The 19,183-nt window shown below is 42.0% G+C and overlaps 1 protein-coding gene across 4 annotated transcripts in view; it reads left to right on the top strand.

The window, feature by feature from the left end:
- LOC102779569 (protocadherin-1-like) overlaps window positions 1–19,183 on the top strand; it is a 219,811-nt gene that overhangs the window by 151,690 nt on the left and 48,938 nt on the right. Inside the window, exon 5 of one of the 4 annotated variants that reach the window (XM_006797628.3) lies at window positions 3,835–6,784. The exons of the other annotated variants lie outside the window; for them this stretch is intronic. Coding sequence (XP_006797691.1) covers window positions 3,835–3,893 — 59 coding nt within the window. The 3' untranslated portion in view covers window positions 3,894–6,784. Of the gene's footprint in view, window positions 1–3,834; window positions 6,785–19,183 lie in introns of those variants that run through there. 4 annotated transcript variants of the gene reach the window in all.

The following is a 19,183-nucleotide window of genomic DNA, read 5'->3' as shown; positions in this document are numbered from 1 at the left end:
TTTTAATTTGTTGTTTTCCAAGCTGAATTTCTAGTGGATACTCATTTCTTTCTTTTTTTTAAAAATCTAATTTCTGCTCTTCTATTATTTTTTTTTTATGTTTAATGACATCTTACTCACTGGGTGATTTTTTTTCCCTTTCCATAACCCCCTTGGTTCTCTGATTGGAGGGCCACTCCAAAAGTGTAAAGGAGACATATTAGATCAGGGTGGCTGATGTGTATGTGGCGCATCCAGTTTTGTGGCTCCAGTACAGCCACAGTCTGATGACCAGTGAGCACCTCCTCTGCTGTAGTTTGAGTTTAAGAGCCTTGCTAAAGGGCACTTTAAATGAAGTGAGGACAAGTGGCTTTCTGTTACTTTCCACGGGCAGATTTTTCAAACCACACCGCTAAAGATCATCTGCACACATTGCACGTTGCATTGTTATTGAGCAACGTGTAGTTTTGTACGAGCATCCAGTTTTGAAACTGTCCTTTTATAGCTTTGATAAAAAGATAAGAAAAATGGCAGCTGTCCTTTAAATGCTCGTCTTTTAAACACAAGGTTCAGTAATGAGCAGCTTCCTGTTAGCTTTTATCGCCTTTCACAACCTTCTTGTTCAGATGGTGGCAAAACAGAAGGCTACCTGTGAATTTAGAGTATTTTAAGGTCAATATGCAAAGATTGAGAATGAAAATCCAAGCTCAAGGAATGTGTATTTTTTTATTAATATGTTTTAATCACTTGAACATTTTTAATTATGATTTTAAAATGTCCTTAAGGCTTTATTAGTTGCAGAAGAGAAATATTTTCTGTGTTTTTTGGGTCATTTTAGACACTTTGCCACAAAATTCTACGGGTCATGAGTCATACCTTTGCATAGACTGAAATTCACTTTGAACAGAACATAACAGGGAAATATAAAAAAAAAACAGTTGATCTGTTTTTGGCCATTTAGTAAATTCTAAAATATTTTTACTGACTGATTCTGAGCTCGGTGTACGATTATGAATTTTTCAGTCTAGGATTCCACGATTAAATTATAAAGAACAGAGTTACATGTTAAGCTAAAAGACCAACCTGCCTGATTTAGAGCTACACATTCCAAATTAAAGTCCTATTTATAGACTCATGCGGCTTAAAGGCCAAGATCTTCTGCACCTTTCAGCACCTGTCACGTCTTCAGGCTTCAGGCTCTATGCTCCAAACAACACTCGTAGCATTTCGCATTCTCCCGCATAAATGTTAACCCATGCTAAAATTACATACAGTATCTGCCTCGGAGCCTTGTGTAACCTAGCTTTGATTCAGCGCTGTTGTGACCCACTTCTAGATCAATGACATCTGGAGGAGGAGAAGGTGGCAGGGAGGAAGGGAGGGAAGGTTGCTGGGAAGTGCTGATGATGTCTAACAAACGCGCCCGGCGGGAGGTAACCTCTGGAGCAGGTAGCGTGGAGGAGGCGCTAAACGAGAACGATGTCCAACTGTGTCTTTCATTATGAACAGATGCTGCCATGATGGTAGGGAGGAGGATGAGGAGGCAGAATTCAAGAGGAGGAACAGGGAGACTTCCTCCTTAATTCAAGGAGGAGAATGTATTAATAAAAAGGAACGCAGAGGAAAGAGCAGGAAGATCGAGGAAAAGAAAGGGGCGCGCGAGGTGAAGAAGAGCTAACAATCCAGAGGGGGAGCTCTAGGAAAAGACAAAAAATGTACAGAGCAAGAAAAATAGAATAAAAAGAAAAAGAGAGAGATGAGGAAGACCTTACTTAGAAACTGTAATCCCTGAAAAGTGCAGAAGCACCTCTGGCCATGGATACATGCAAGTCTTTTGTGTACAACTTAAATATCGCACTTCACTACTGTTAAAATCTAAAGTCAATGCCAGATGACAGCACACTGCAGCCAGTTGCCACAGCGTGTGCGTGTGCACGTGTGTGTGCAAGTGTGTGTGCACGTGTGGGTCTATACGTTCCCCCAGGTTCATTGTACAACTTGATTCAGCCCAATTCATTACTTGAAGGTCACTAATGCCTTGACACATAAACACACACCCACAGTGTATTGAATTAAATGTTCATAATACTGCGACTGTAGCAGGCTATTGAGGCGCATTCAGGTTGAACAAGAAGAGATTTTTTTTTTGCGCGTTGACCTCCAGACGGCCGTCTGAGTTTATTCACCTCAAACAACAATGAACGTACTGCAGAGATGTTAGCTGTATCTAATTCTGTTTATGAGCCTTTATATTCACTTTTGATGGCATTAGAAGTGCCTTAATATTGAGCCTGAATGGACCTTTGGTGATAGGTCACTCTCAAGCAGAGCAATCTCGGGTGATTGTGTAGTTTGCATGTAAAATTAAAGCAATCCAATGAACTTCAACTACCACATTTACAATAAAAGTGATTATAAGTTGGATTATAAGTTACATGTTTTTTATTTTGCATGTTTTTATTATGATTATCATAATTATTATGACAGTTGATTGTAAAGTATATACAGTAAGAACCCTGTGCAGAAGTGCGTATAGTGCAGTGGTTTACACATTCGCTTAAAAAGCGATCTCCCAGCAGGAGATCCGGCATCAAACATGTGGAGCTTTCCGCTGTGGTGGTCCTTTGTCAGTGAGGGAGCAGCCTAAATACGCAGAATTAGTTGTAGATAATTATAAAGACATAACGGCACGAGCAGTGCTGTAGGAGGGGCTCCAGAGTCACACCTGTAAACAGCCTGTCCACATGGCTAGCTAACAACTGCAATGCAAGTGAGCTGTGGCTCTGTGAGACCTCTTTCTGTCACTGTATTCACAGGTGCCTGAGGTATCAGTAATGAGGATCAGCATGTATGCTTGCACAAACACTCCATGTAAAGCAGCAGAAATGTTTGGAGGGGTATTTGGATCAGAGTTGTAGACATGGGCTACACCAGTGTGACAATAATCAAACACCCTGAGTGCAAAAGAATAAACAGCCATGAGAGCATGGAGAGCTGCAGCAGCCTTTACCCAAATTCCTGTTTTATCCACACCTTCTCAGGTGAGGACGTTTAGCACAATGATGCAAAAGTACATTTCTATGAATCTTCAATATTTCTTTGTACGGAAAATTCAAAGCCAAAGACTCACAAGCTGCCAGTAATAGTGTAATCATTTAAATGACTGAGGGTGCAGTGCATGCGTGTGCGTTCATGCAGAACCTGGCCTGACAAAAATGTGCAAAAACGAACTCAGTCCATCTGACTCAGGCGAACAATGACCGAGCAATTAGCAAGCGTTAACGTGAGCTTTTGCAAACCTCGGCTCAAGTTAGTTTTATTATTATTATTACTTTATTTAAACTGCTCGTTAACAGGAATTAAACTTATAAATGAAATCGGAAGCTAGCTTATCCAATTAGCCTGTCTCAAACTGTCATGGCTGACTAAATGAACAAAGCTCACATAATCTTATATATTCGTGTCTCGATTTATAAAACATGTAGTTCTGTTTCTGAATTTCTGTTCATACCAAAACGGTTGTTTGACTGAGTCCAATGTGACCACCGAGACTCAATGATTTGGTCTTTTTTTTTAAGAGCTATATATAACTGTGGCTGTGATTTTATGAATGGTGCTATTATTTTTTTTTGAAAGATATTTTCAAACTGATCAATGAATTCATTTTGCGTATTTTGCCCCCACATTTTTTTTTAATTAGCTTCCTTTTTTAAGCATCATTTTTCCTTCAACCAGCTTTCAATTACTCCTACGTTTTTTGGCATTTTTTTCTCATTTCTGAGACATTTTGCATGGAATGTGATATCTACGTTGCGTTACCTGAGGTGTAAGACGTCCGTATCTATCCTCTTGTAGGTGGAGCGTCGTCAAGCACCCAGCCGGAGAGGGGGGCCGGACATAAAAGACTGCCTTAAGACAAAACTAAAGACACAAAGAGCATCTAAAGCTTCTTTTTTTTTCCTCCTTGAATTTACAAAAAGAAAACCGATTCAGTCCTCAAGCTTTTTTTTGTTTCTGCTGCAGTTCTGAGGATTTTTTCTCTTCCCTCCTTGCCTGTGGTGGTTGTGAACTGCTTTTTTTGCTTCATGTTTCACTTTGTACAAGTTCCCATCGAGGAGAATCAAAAAACAAAAACCTGTTTAAAGAAATATTTTTTGGTTGGAAAAATTTTCCCGAATAACGAGGAGTTAATCATCTTTGGTTCCTCTGGGATCTTTTTTTTTGTTTTTGTCCCTCCTCGTCCTCGGTAGGTCACTTTTTTGGGGAGCGGATTTGTACCTTTTCGCCTACGCTGCACTGTTCTCTTTGTGGATGTAACTGACGCCTAAGTGGACTCGTCACAATCGCAGTGGATTATCGGCTCTCCACCTTTTGTGGTTTTTTGCTCTTGTCGCCTCTTTTTGTCAGCTGGTTTGAAGCTTCTTTTCTGTGTGAGAACTACACATTGTTTCCCAAAAGTCACATTTTTGACCTTTATTGACCTTTCTCCAAAAGTTGATTCTGTTCATCTGGACGTAGCGTTTTGTGGGAGAAAAGTTTCGTCACTCATCCAAGTGACTTCTTCAGTCTCAGCTGACTGCAGGTTTCCCTAATCTTATAAATGGCTCGTCTAGCACAGCACCAGAAGTCTAAGACCAGGCAACAAAGGAAGTTTGACTTACTTGTTGTACGTCGGAAAGCACCACAAAATACGGAGAGTGTCCTCAGTGACCAGAAGAGACAAGGATGCGACACCGAGGATGTGGACAAGTGGGTGAAGAATTTGTCTGACAGACAGCTCACCCAAACAGAGAAAAACATCCTTGCTAAAGGGCTGAATTTTGCTGTCACACCGAGACAAATCCCGCTAGTGGAGCTGATCACAGCCACAGAAACAGCTATTCGTAACAACAATATTGCAGAAGTGGAAGCAGAGCAACTATGGATGAAAGTTTCGGCCTGTCTCAGCAATGCAAAGCCCCCAGCATCCAACATCACCATGGAGGAGAGGAAGGCACAACAACATTATCATCCTTCCGGCAGACAAGTGTAGGTGCACAGTATTGCTAAACCAGTCACTACTCAGTGATGAAAATACTTATGAGCCACTGAAACGAGACCCAGGAAGTGGCTACAGGAAGAGGGTGATAGACTGTCTGAAGCAATTAGAACAAGACAAGGCTATTGACCGGACCTCGTACCACAGGCTAAGCCCAGGGGAGTCTACACCAAGTCTGTATGGTTTACCTAAAATACATAAACAGGGTGCACCTTTAAGACCGATTGTCTGCATGATCAACTCGGTCACCTATAACATCTCCAAGTTTCTGGCTTCGATCCTCAACCCGCTGGTGGGCAGCTCTGAACACCACATCCAGAACACCCTGGATTTTGTTGAGAAGGTGAGAGATGTCATTATGGAGGCAGATGAAACCATGGTCTCGTACGACGTTACATCTCTCTTCACTTGCATCCCAGTCACGGAAGCGTTGGAGGTAGTCCGTAAGAGATTACAGGATGACACCAACCTCAGCAACAGGACCAATCTCAGCATCGACCAAGTGTGTTTGCTTTTGGAACTGTGTCTTCATTCCACCTACTTCACATACAAGGGTCAGTTCTACAGGCAGAAACATGGGTGTGCCATGGGCTCCCCAGTTTCACCCATCGTGGCCAATTTGTACATGGAAGAAGTGGAAAAGATGGCTTTGCTATCCTACCCTGGAACACCACCAAACCATTGGTTCAGGTATGTGGATGACACCTGGGTGAAAATCAAATCTCAGGACGTACTACATTTCATGGATCACATTAACTCGGTGGACCGACACATCAAATTCACCAGGGAGGATATGAAAAGTGGCAGGTTAGCCTTCTTAGACTGAGATTTCCATCAGGAATGGGGGACATCTAAAAGCTGACCTGTACCGTAAACCTACACATACGGATCAGTATCTAAAGTTTGACTGTCATCATCCACTGGAGCACAAACTGGGTGTCACCAGGACACTACAACACCAGAGCGAACACCATCCCCGCTGACACAGCGGCCAGGGAGGCAGAAGAACGGCACATCAAGAAGGCCCTGAGTAAATGTGGTTATCCCAGCTGGACGTTTGTCAAAGCGGGAAAGGCACCTAAAGAAAGCTCCAGCCGATCCAGGAGAGAAGGACAACCGCTGCCCAAGCCTAAACCTGTAGTGATCCCATATGTGTCAGGAGTATCGGAGCAGTTGAGACGCATTTTTTCTAAACACTGGGTCTCTGTGGCTTTTAAACCCAAAACATGCTATGCCAAAAACTGGTCCACCCCAAGGATTGGGTCCCCCGACACAAACAGAGTAACATAGTGTACGCTGTTAAGTGCCAGGAGGATTGCCAGGATTTATACATCGGGGAAACCAAACAACCTCTGGCGAAGCGGATGGCACAACACTGAAGAGCTACATCGTCAGGCCAGGACTCTGCAGTCTATTTACTCTCTCAAGGATGAGGATGTACACATCCTGGACAGGGAGGAACGCTGGTTTGAGCATGGAGTCAAGGAGGCCATTTATGTGAAAAGGGAAAGACCATCTCTGAATCGAGGAGGAGGCCTAAGGGTACATCTTTCACCATCTTACAATGCTGTGATTGCAGCCATTTCCCAACTCTCTGTGAATGGTACTCATGGCCATTGATCAGTGGGCTTTGATCAGTGGTTGTTGATCAATGGTCATGAGAATTTGCATAATTAAGATTAAGGAACTGACCTCCCAGCCCATTGTTCCTTCAGTGGGCTGATTTCAGTCATTATGCAAATGTACTGTTTATAAGATTGGGGAAACCTGCAGTCAGCTGAGACTGAAGAAGTCACTTGGATGAGTGACGAAACGTTTCTCCCACAAAACGCTACGTCCAGATGAACAGAGTCAACTTTTGGAGATTTACTTTCCTGGATGATTGAGAATGCAGCAAGAAGATTTATTGACCTTTGTTTCCCTTTTCTGTAGCCCCGGTGCCTGGAGTTGATGAGTGACAGTCAGGGTTCGGAGGACAGGGTGATTGGCAGATAATCAGCCAACCTGCTTTCTCTCACAGGCCGACAGAAAGGCTTGTCAGGGTGGACAGGAACTCACTCCTGCCACTTCACTTCCTTTATAATTGATTTAGAATTGACTGGCCACACTCTTACATTCAGATGTCCCCTTGTTTGTCTTGTAAACTGGAGTCAGATGATAAAATGAAAATCAGTTTAATCTATGTTTCCAGTGTAGAAGTTGAGCCGAGCTCAGAGACTGAAAGCTGGAGAAAACTGCTGCATGAAGAAGAAAGGAAAAAGACGATGCATTCATTTTTTTATTCAGGTTACTGATAAAGTTACAGGTCATTAGGTTAAAATTCAGAGAAAAATAAAACAAATCTTTGTATAATAACAAATTTACTAGAATTTATTGATTCTTTCTTCTTTTTTGCACATTCAATTTCTGTTTTATCAAATGAAACATTTTTAGTAAAGTCGTTGGACTTATTTGAAGTTTATGAGCATTTTCTTATAATTGGTTGATGAATTCCTGAAAAACCTTTTGATGGAATTAAAACAGCAGCTTTGTTCTGCTTCCGGTCGCTGTGCTGAGCAAACGCCATCATCCTGTATCTAAAACCAGAACTATTATTATTATCTAAAGAACTACAAGCACCAAAAGATAACTGATAACTTTAACATAGTATATACTGTGTCGCAATACATGAATATTCAGACGCGATCATTCTGTCGTGATCTCTCTGTTTAAATTCTGCTGCTGCTCCATATCCAAACCACAGTCAGCTCCACGTCCTCCTTTACCCCTCCCGTCCAAAAAAGCTCATTTTAACAACAAATAGCTTGGAGATTTCCTTTTTTTTTTTTAGGCCATTTAAGATTTAACTGCCAGTGAATCCTGTCATTCAGGCAGTTAGACTCCTTATCGACCTGTTAATCAAATCATTAACGACTGAAGCTCTTATTGACCTGCCAGTCAGAGCTTTTCTTTCTTGTATCTTCCAGTAAATAGACTTGTGTAGGACTCAGCTGGTTGGTTAGTGCTACAGCTTAGTAACAAATGAATAACTACCGAAAACCTGGATTATTTGTTTGTAAGTACAAAAGTGTGTTTATTCTGACTTATAGCGGTATGTTTATGGGATATAAAGTTGTAAAATGGTGTATGAATTTGAATATTTGTAGTGATCACTGATTTGCTGTAGAAATCCAACAGAGCAGCTCAGTGGCTTGCTACTGTACCTGTGAATGTACTTTGTATTCAGACGTTTTTATTAAAATAAATAAGTGCTGATATCATGTGCCGCAGCTTTACTTTCTCTTTTTGTCTGTTTTCTGCACGTCTGAAGCCAAAAGCAACACACACACACGCACAGAAAGTTTGCTCTTGTTCCTGAGCACCTTGTATGAGACACCTTAACGTATCTATTTTCACCGGAGACCTCAGCGGGGATATCATATTGACTTTGCATCCAAAGTTTTAATTGCACAATTATGTATCATCTCAAGCTGCTTGATTATTGATCGTGGAAAGCATAAACATGTTTGCAGTGTTGATGAGTAAACCCTCTCTAATGAGCCTGCACTCAGTAAACTAGCTCATGTTTCTACATGACTGTTGTGGAATCTAAAATAAGGCCCAATCTTCTTAAACCTTTCCGAAATATTGATGATTATCCCTAACTTATTGACGTCAGTAGAAGGCATCACCCCGGAGAGTGTGCTGAAATGTTTCTCCTTCTTCTAAGTGAAAGGCGTGAGTTCTCACACCAGTACAAAGACGGGGAACTGTCCGCATCGGTCTCATCAAGTTAAAAGAATTTCAGCTGATGCGAAGATCCAACAATGAGCTGGTTTAAGTTAGATCAACAGGTTCAGTCAACTCAAGAACTTTTCCCACCATTAGTTGCACTGCAAGAAATACTCATGGTGCAGTAATCTGAATATTTGGTGTCAGTGTAACACTGACTCCATTCTTTGAGGGTCGTGATGCTGCGCTGTAGGGTATTGTTTCATGTACCACATGACTGTGAGGGATAGAGATGGACTAGCTCGTCATTAACGTGGCCCATTGGTTCATAAAGAGTCGACCACTGGGGCTCATGCTTGATATAGACCCGTTCTTTGACCTTAACTTTCAGTGTTTGTTCTGGCAATTGAACAGTTTTTAACAATAAACTCAGAGGATCAAAGGTCAAAGGATGTGAAATGCAAACATTTAGGAGCGTTCAAATCGACCTGGAGATGAAAAGAGAAGGACAGCGACTCAGAGCGCTTAGTCTTTTTTTTATCAGTATAATTAAATATCATGCAGTCACTGAGGCTTCACCGCAGTGAAAATAGCTTCGTGTGTGTGTGCGCGCGTCTGTGCACGTGTGAAGTTTCTGTGAAATGTGTGTCGTTGCAAACTTTTTGAAGTTTGTGTCTGCTCACTCAGGTACGCTGCTGTCATTTTCTGACTAATTTTCTCCTTCAGTGACAGCTCTACACCTGGTTACACACACGCGCACAAACGCACACACCCCTCTGAGCCCATATACGTGAGCTGCTGTCACTTGGACTATGTGACTAAATTTCTATCAGCTATACTGTGCCTGTGGGTGCACTGTTGAGTATCCTAGCTGACTTTAACCTCTTGAGAATCCAGAGATTTGAACCCGAGTGGGGTCACTGATCTCCTGAACTCTGGTCCACCTATCGTAGGTGCTGTTTACCTTCAGCTCAGGTCAGAAAAAAGAGAAGAGTAAGAAAGACGAGAAACAACTTAAGAATGACAAGCAGTTGATTTATCAGCCGTAAGCCGTCCACACCTTTGCACAGGTCACTGACATCATTCATTAATCAGGTCCATGAGTTTTAGGTCTGAATTTCCATGGTATGCAAAACGTGCAAAATAGTTTTTTCCCTGTTTTAGAACAAACAGATGCCATGAAAAGATTCATATTATATTTTTTAAATGTCTTTCCCTGAACATGAAGGCAGTTTTGCACCAGTTTTATGTTACTGTAGGCTCTTTATAAAACACCTGCAGGTGGCTGTTTTGGTGATTTAAAATAGAACTAAAGTTTCACGTCTGGATGAGGACAAACTGCACTTTCCTTGCAGGTCACACTCATATTATATTAGATTGGAATGAATCATTTTCAGCACAGAACTGAATATAATTAGTTAGTAAATAGTTTTTATATACCAATAGAAGCCAATAAAGTAAATAAAGCTGAAAACTGGACGTTTTTGGAAAACAGTACATGTAAAAATATGTTGGGAGTCTCAAACATTTGTATATTTTTCTCATGTACTGTGGAGCTTTGCTTCTCACCGGTTTTACACACCGAGCACATTGTTAACAAAATGACAGGAAATTCAGAATTTTTCAGATCTGAATTTGTCCTGTAACGTACATAAGCACCAAAAAAATGCACTGCAAAAAAAAAAAAAAAAAGAACCAGAGTCGACATGAAGCTTGTCCTGATGTTTCTAAAGAAGAATAGCTAGAAACTGAAACTCTGGATACACCCAGTTCTCAGGAGACGGCAGCGGCAGGGAGATTTTCAGGAGTTGAAGCTGTTTCACGGCCGCTTTCGTCCGTACTTCAGGATGTCGGTGGGGCAGTTTGAGCTGAGGAAGCAGAGAAATCATTTCAGAGAGTCAACAACCTCGAGCAGCACCTAGCTGTGTGTCTGAGGTCAAAAAGGATTTCCATCATCAGTGCACTTGTTCCCAAATGCTGTGGTCTGATTGGTCAGGTCTGGTTATTTGCAAACAAAAATCTAACTTGGTCAGAAAAAATAAGCACTGCAAGGTCGTCCTGTGAAATTTGGCTGCATTAAGAATATGCAAGTCCGAAATATATTTAAAACGCAAACTTTACGTGTCCGGTGTCTGAAGAACTTTACACCATGAATAAGCCTCAGCTATAAAAGCTCGATGAAGCTGTAAATATTACATATTCCATGTATTCCATATGCATGATGGTTTCTGTGGCTGGTTCTGTACAAAAGAGCATCAGCGCATGTTCTCCTTCAGTTATTACATAACAGGAGCTAAAATTTACATAATTATCTAGCCAACCAAAAGTGACAACCATATGTGGTTTGGCCTTTCGACACACTCAGCTGGAAAAGCCACGTTATCTCTCTGTAGACTCTCACCATTTGTTGAGCTACCGCTGGTATACTGGCCTGTGATTGGCTCAGCTGTTTCCATCCAGTAATCTGACTAGCTGAGAGCAAAATGAATCTTCACTGCACCTTTGAACACCAGCACCAGCGAACTCACACAAGCCAGAATCGCACGTGCACCCAAGATCTGCCGCTTTGCACGAGCCACTCTCTCTCTTTTTTTCTTTTTTTTTACCTCGACAACTGAGGCTTGTAATCTTGCAAGTCGAGCGTGTGAAAAAGACCAGGATTAATCAGTTTACCGCCCCACCAGAGAGAGGACACGCTGCCTTAATAAATAAATATGAATAAGCTTGTAGAGTTTGGAACAGACCATTAAAAAGTCAGAGAGAACATGGACCAAAGTGAAGCTCGAGGTGTGTTTGGGTTCAAGTGAGAGGATCAAGGAGAAGTCACAAGTCGCTTTTGGATCAGATCCAATTATGTGCGGCTGATAGCGGCGTGTATGTGTGTGTGTCGCCCTGGAAGTCTTTCAGAGTGTGGTCTTCTTACCTTATCTTTTGTGGTAAATAGACTGCTAAAGATGTCGTGCGTGGTTTTTTTGTGTGCGTGTGAGAACCAGTCCATACTTGGTGCCGCTGTTATATTTTAATTAAAGCCGAACAGCAGCCTTAATTACTGCCATGATAAACAACACCTCTCTCTCTCTCTCTCTCTCTCTCTCTCTCTCTCTCTCTCTCATCAAAGCACCGACAAAGCTTCCTCAGATGTACACACACACACACACACACACACACTCAAAGCCTGCGGTTGGTCTCGGTGGTGCAGCAGAACTGTGTTTATGGCTGTTAATGAAAACTGAGGCCAGAGTCCCAGAATCCCAACGCTAATCACCATCTAACTCTCTGGACAGGAGAGGATGGAGGGAGAGAGAGATGAAGGGTGGGAGAGGGAGTTTTTAGAGACCACGACACATGAGCGCGTTCGTGTCTGTACGTGCAGAAACAGATAAAAAGTGGCGGTGCAGTCATCCGTCAATTTGCTATGATTACTCTGCTCGCACGTATTGCAAACGTCTGCTCGGATTACTCATCTTGTGGGGACCCGTCTTCCTTCTGAGGACGAAAATGTAAAGATCCCACAACTCAATCACTCTTGTTTACAATAGTTAAGATGAAGTTTAAACAAGCAGTAGTTATGGCTAAGGGCAGCGTTAAGTCCTCTGAAGTGACGGAAGCACAACTGTGTGTGTGTCTCTGTGTGTGTGTGTGTGTATACGTGTGTTTATGTGTGTGTTGGTGCAGAATTGCAAAGGAAAAGTCTAAAAAAGTCATGAGCTCTGCAAGCATGGATTCAGCTGTGCATGTAGGTAGTGTTTGTGAGCCACTTTGCAATTTCCCTTCAGTTTTATTAAAGTATGATTTTAAATCAACAGTCACTTTTGATTCTTTGATAAACACACCATTAGAGAACGAACCCTAGCAAACTAGTTGGTGACAGTGGGGAGCAGTGTTGGTCAAGTTACTTGAAAAAGTAATCAGTAACTAATTACTGATTACTTCCCCCCAAAAGTAATCCCGTTACTTTACTGATTACTTATTTTCAAAAGTAATTAATTACTTAGTTACTTAGTTACTTTTTAAAAACACGATTTACAACCTGAATAGGTGATAAAGCAATAGCTCTTTCAGCCCAATTCTACTTTTTCTACATAATCCATCATACAAAATGTAATCAAATGGAAAAGTCCCTTTTTAAAACTTGTTTTATTAGTTTTAATCTTTTAACTTTATGCATCAAGCAAAATTTTAATTAAATGCACCATTCTCTGACTGGAAGAAATTTGTTTAATGTTTAAACCTATTTTCTGCACATTCCAGCACATAAAATAATTTTTTTTTGTGTGTTTACACTCACTCTTTCAAATAGATGCAAGTAAAACACAGCAGAAAATAAATAAAGTCAAAGACTAGTGGTCCTTTTGCTCTATTTTCACCTGTAAAGCAGTAGTAGGGTAGGCGGAGGTTTGCCCTGGTGCAGGTGTGCCGCAGCGGTCAGTGGAAGAATCCGTGAGTTTCCCTGTGAGTTTCCCATTACGTGGTAGCGCACTCGGTGCTTGCTTGGACGTTTAGGGTTTTTTTTTCCGCTGTAAAAATAAGTTTTCTTCCCACCCACAATGCTAATGGACGCTAATGTTTTTGTCACTTTTTATGGAATCAAACTCAAAGTAAGGTCAGTACTTCCACGCATTAAACGCTGCACGCTCATACTCTCTCCCGCACTCGATATATTATCCATTGTTGCTCTGCACACAGCTGCTGTCACGAACGTTGCACTTGCTTATGTCACTGCCATGAGACATTCTAGCAAAAAAATCACGGTTTTAGTAACGCAGTAACGCAGCGTTCCTACGGGAAAGTAACGGTAATCTATTTACCGTTTTTGCAATAGTAATCCCTTACTTTACTCATTACTTGAAAAAAGTAATCGGATTACAGTAACGCGTTACTTCTCTGGTCGGGAGGAAAAACACGTTCTGTGTGTAATGGCCTTTAGAGTTAAGGTTCACTGAAACATTTCACCTATCACCTTGGGTTTGGTGAGGTCTGAGGCAGGACTAATGTAAGGATTATGTTGCAAGACAAAAGGTCATCACAGTGTTTGCATGCAGGGTTAATATATTTATGCACTGTTTTCAGGTGTTAGCTGTGGATGAGAAATTAACACTTTGCAGAATGTGAGGCCCTGCTCTGCTGTTTCCACACAGAGAATCTGAAAATGACCCAGAACAGAGAGTTTATTAACCACACACAGACTCACTGAGCTCAAACAGGCTGGAGAAAATGGACCATATAAAGAGACACGAGCGCCCAGAGAGCACTGCAAGTCTGAGTGGAGAGGGCAGCTGGGAAACACTGAGATGTACTTCCTCCTCTGAGACAAATATTCCTCGTGGCAGGAAGTAGTTTTTCCTCACATTTCCACATTTCAATGACAGAAAAAAAATTTATTGCCCAAAGCAAAACTACGAGTTTAATTTACCTCATCTCATACGCTCTACCACGCATTACATACCACAAATAAGTGCTATCCTTCTTACTCCACATACAACAGCGGTCCCCAACCTTTTTTACACCACGGACTGGTTTATGCCCGACAATATTTTCATGGACCGGCCTTTAATACAACAAAATAAAACTAGTACCGGTACCGAAAAAAAGAAAATTTATTCATAACACACGTGAAAAGACCAAGGAAAACCGAGTAAACGATAAAAAAGATAACAAAATAACGTTGAAAACCGATAAAAACCCTGAAAACTATACATTTCACACCTGAGCCTCAACTCTCGCGGCCCGGTACCAAACGACTCACGGACCGGTACCGGTCCGAGGCCCGGGGGTTGGGGACCGCTGACATACAGTATAAACTAATAACCATCTGTAACCTGTTAACTGACGCCACGCTGCGTTTCATCGTGGCAAAATGTCTTCCTGGAGACACCCACTGTGGCAGGAATGATCACAAAGGCTGAGTGCTTTGGCCGGTGTTTATATGTCTGACTGTGGACACATTTGGTCCTCAGTGAGACGCAGCAACACTTCACTGGTGTGTAGTTCAGATCAAAATGATTGTGTTGATTTTAAACATAATAAATGGGCCTGTGGTTGTTATCCACTTTATTCCTTCTCACCTTTTTAAATGATATTGGTGGCGTGGCTGGTGTGATTCCATTACTTTGTCTTGGTTAGCCTTAATTAAAAAAAAACTTGTTGTTGTTGTACAAATACATAGATTGGATGTGTTTTGTTGCTCTGATAGGAAATGATTTAAAATGATTTAACACCTTTTAAATCATGATGCTCCGTAATGTCAAATTGTGACATTGTGTCATAAATGTGACATGGCTGCTACATACAGCTGGACCTAAAGGTCATTAACGGTATAACATAACGTGAACCTCTCCTGTCTTATACATTTAGAAGCAATTTATACTTTTCTTGTCTGAAGAGGGCAACATTCTCAGGCCTAAATCACCCGTATTGCGTCTTCATGTTGAGACAGTTTTTATTGTAATGCAGATATAAATCATGTTGCTTTGGCAGTAATCTTCCTCGGTTTGGATGCCAAAAACAAGATTTGATTGGATCGAACCAAGGTCACGATTTCAAACCCATTTCTAATAAAAAAAAATTCTTCGACTGAGTTTGTGGATGAAGAACTTCTGAGACTGTAAAGTATCGTCTGCTACATTCTTTCAAAGCTCAACCAGACTGTTTCTGTTAGCAGCAAGCCAGCACAGACACACACAGACACACACCTACAGGTACACACAAACAAAAGAAGACAAAGATACAGAGATTCCAAATAATTACTGAGCCCAGAAGTCTGCAGCAGCATTGAGCCAGCAGTGCTTCAGTGTCTGAGCTGTGTGTACGTGTGCGGTGTGTACCTTAATGAGGAGAAAGAGGGCAGACTGGTTTATAGAGAAAACCTTCCAAATCCCATTACTGCACTGGTTAGTGTGTGTGTGAAGCAGTGCATCATCGTATGTGTACTGGACTGTGTAGTATTATAAGGTTCTCGTGTGTGTGTGTGTGTGTGTGTGTGTGTGTGAGTATTTACAGTAAAGTCTCTGTGTTGCGTGTGTGTCCCATTCTGTCCTCAGTAAATAGTGACTTCTCATTAAAGCTTTCCGCTCTGCTGCCGGCGAACGCCGAGTCCTGGAACCTGGATAATCCACTCCCCAACGCGTGCACACACACACGTACACCTACACACACACAATATACAGTATACACATGAACACAAGTTTACTAGCCTGCTAACCTACAGTCCTTATGTCAAATCTAACTATCTATAAAAAAATGAATTAAAAAACAGGGAAAAAGAAGTGAGGAAGTTGCAGAGGAGTAGGAGCAGGAATGAAGAAGGAAGAGGAGGAGAAGCAGAGGGAGTGGGTGTATTTGTTGGTTTAATCCTCTCCTATTAGCAGCTCCTCTGTGTGCTGTAAGGATTAGCCTGTTGTCTGAGCTCCAGCAGGTCGGGGAGCAGGGGGCTGTAGCCTCCCCAGCAGCCCAGCCAGGAGCCTCCGACGACGGGCATAGCGACCCACCGCGGGCCCGCTCCTCCCCACCTCCGCCCTTGAGCTCAGAGAGGATTCGGCATTAGTTTGTTTGTTCAGAGCCTGGTGCTGAATAGTCAATGAGGTGATGGATGAGAGTGCGTTTCCCTGGGCAACAGTTTAGAGGCCCTCCCCTCAATTAACCTCTCGGCATGGCTCACACGCACACGCAAAGAAAAATCACACGCGCACGTATTCCGGAGATAACTTGCGCATTGATATGCAAGATCCGAAGTCATACAGCCCATGCACAGACCAGGTCAGGTTGTGGCTGCTGCTCATAATTCACAGCACACAGGCCAATATGCGCACACACATACACACACCAAAATGCGCAGCTTAGCGGAGGATGCTGTATTTACAATTCGGGTCACACAGGCAGAGATAAAAACACACTGAGGCGAACACGGGTCAGTGGTGCTACCGGTGCTTCTAATGCAGAGCACACTCCCACACACACACTCATGCTCACAAAGTTTGAGGACAAGGCATTACTTGTGATGTTTATAATGCCAAACACACACACGCTGCCCATTCACAAGACAGTAGATAAGCTGTAAAGGAAACAACAGGGTAAGAAACCTGCCTGAACTTCATGTTTCAAAAATGTTTTACATTTGTTTAGCTGCTTTTGTGTGATTTACGTCTACCGTGTAAGAGGACAGCTGAGCCATGCCTTTGGTGTAAATTCAAGCTGATATTAACTTTGTATAACCTGAAGCATCTGATTGGTGCATTAATGGGTGTGGTTGAGCCTGTGAGGCAAAACGAAGGGACGAAAGTGTGTGATGGACTGCAAACGGCACGCAGGCAGGCCAGCTTTCACATCACATTATATCACCCCACTGTGTTTATGTGTGTGTGGGATGGTTTGAGGAGATGTGCATGAGTGTGTACGTGCATTAAAATGTTTCTGTGTGTAGTTTTGTGAAGAAAGGGGAAAGGGTTAGGGGACATGACTGTGTGTCTGCTGCATGACTGTGTGCATGCGTGTGTGTGTGTCCAGGGGGGAGATCTTCTTCTGCTCCAGTTATAGCGGTCAGACACCAGCACAGTCCTCCACGGTCCACTTCCTGTCCACTTCCTGTTGACCTCTGACCCCTGCTGGATGAGTTGAGGTCCTGAGGGTTGTACAGTTGGTGTGTGAGTGTATGTGTGTAAAGGAGGTTTTTCAGATAAATAAAATAAACAAAAGCATAAAAATATGCCCACGTGAGTGTGATATCACATATGCGATGATTTAATATTATCTGTATACATTTCCTAATACATCATAATCCATAAGTCACTGGGCTCCACTCTGTGGGATTAAACTATTAAAAGCACATTAGTGAGCCGCAGTTTGGCACTGGGTGGCATGTTCCTTCATTAGCATAAACACACGCTGTTATACACACCCCGTACTCGCTAGAGCAACAAATGTGAATTAAAATGCAGCTGAAAACAACCCCAGTAACATTTGTTTGAGTAACCCTACTTACTCAAATAGATGCATGTTAGGCTGTTTTAAGGATAATGTTTAAAGGAAGGGACTTTTTTAAAGGACCTTCTCCTGGCTCTTTGCCTTATTTATGCTATTACAATGCAATATGCTTATAATAAAGCATCTGCAGCCCCATTTTAAAAGAGAATCTACAGACTGTTAAGGCATAACATCAAAACTAGCGCTTAACATTGTGTAGGACCTCCTTGAGCCACCAGAGCAGCTATGACCTATTGGAGGAAGAATGTGGCACATTTGCGTACTGTGATGTTTTGCACCCAATAATGACATGTGAGAGATCCCTGGTTTGATCCTGGAAGGTTACCAGCAGAAAAATCTGTCAAATCAAACATGTAGAGCTGCCCACTGTGGCGACCCCTTGTGGTAAGCAAGTAAAAAAATAGCTTTCTAGGGTATTTAGCTTATTCAGTCTTAGCTTTTGGAGGTCTCTGTACTCTGAGGAGTGAACCTGTGTATACAACTCGTAATGTTTTGAGATGGTAATGTCACTTATGTTGCGTTCACGTGGCTGTACTGCAGTGAGGCTCCCAGTGTTCTGGTTTAGCTAGTACCTGATTAAGACTCCTGTAGTAATTAATGGCTCCCAGTCAGTGTTCAATTGGTTAAACCAGTGTTCCTGTCACTCTACTTAGAGTTGAAGGTTGTCCAGAAACTATTTAATCTTACCTCACGTCATTTCAAAATGTTTGAAATTTAAAAAATCAAATCAAACTGTTCAGATTTCACGGTGCAGCAGATGGTCCTGTGGGTTTCATGGACTGAGCTTGTCTTGGATGCTCAGTTGGATCTGGGTGGGTTGGAGGCTGGATCAACACTTTGAGCTCTTCTTCATGTTCTTTTGAAGCACTGCTGGGCAGCTTTTGTAGCACGGTGCTGCACACGGTCCTGCTGGGGGAATGCCTTTGCTCCAAACCAGCACACTCCCTCATGACAAAGTTCAAGTTGATGTCAAACTAACATCCACGTGAAGTGAGGAGCAGGCCAGTAATAAATGCTCTTGCATTTCTATTTTAGCTTGTTTTACACTGAATCAGTTTGTGCGTTACAAATATCTGCATTGCTCTACGATTGTGACCGGACTAATCACAGTCTACAGCACCTGGTCTTGTGATGTGTTTGCTTTGTATCCCCTTTGCTCTAAATTGTGCTCCTTTCTTCTGTGTATTATTTGGAGGATACAGCGATTTTCTGTCTTAGCAATTATTGATTAGTCTTTGGCAGAAAATTTAGTCCATTCCTTGTCTCCTTTTTATAACAAAGATGTCACATGTGTTGTTTCCAGCTGGATGTGTCTTCTTTTCTCAGTTTTATGTCATTATGAAATGATTCTTTTGGTTTTTACCACCTTTTTCTGTTTTTTTAACATTTCATAGTCGAGACATGGATTAATTGAGAAAATAAGCAGCAACCTTAACTTTGCACTTTTGTACTCCTGGTTTCCTGCTCTTTAAGGAT

The sequence above is a fragment of the Neolamprologus brichardi genome, chromosome 2, assembly GCF_056152115.1.
Source record: "Neolamprologus brichardi isolate AB-2024 chromosome 2, ASM5615211v1, whole genome shotgun sequence".
Lineage (NCBI taxonomy): Eukaryota > Metazoa > Chordata > Actinopteri > Cichliformes > Cichlidae > Neolamprologus > Neolamprologus brichardi.
The sequence above is the reverse complement of the archived record's forward strand: the minus strand, read 5'-3'. Positions and strand labels throughout refer to the sequence as shown.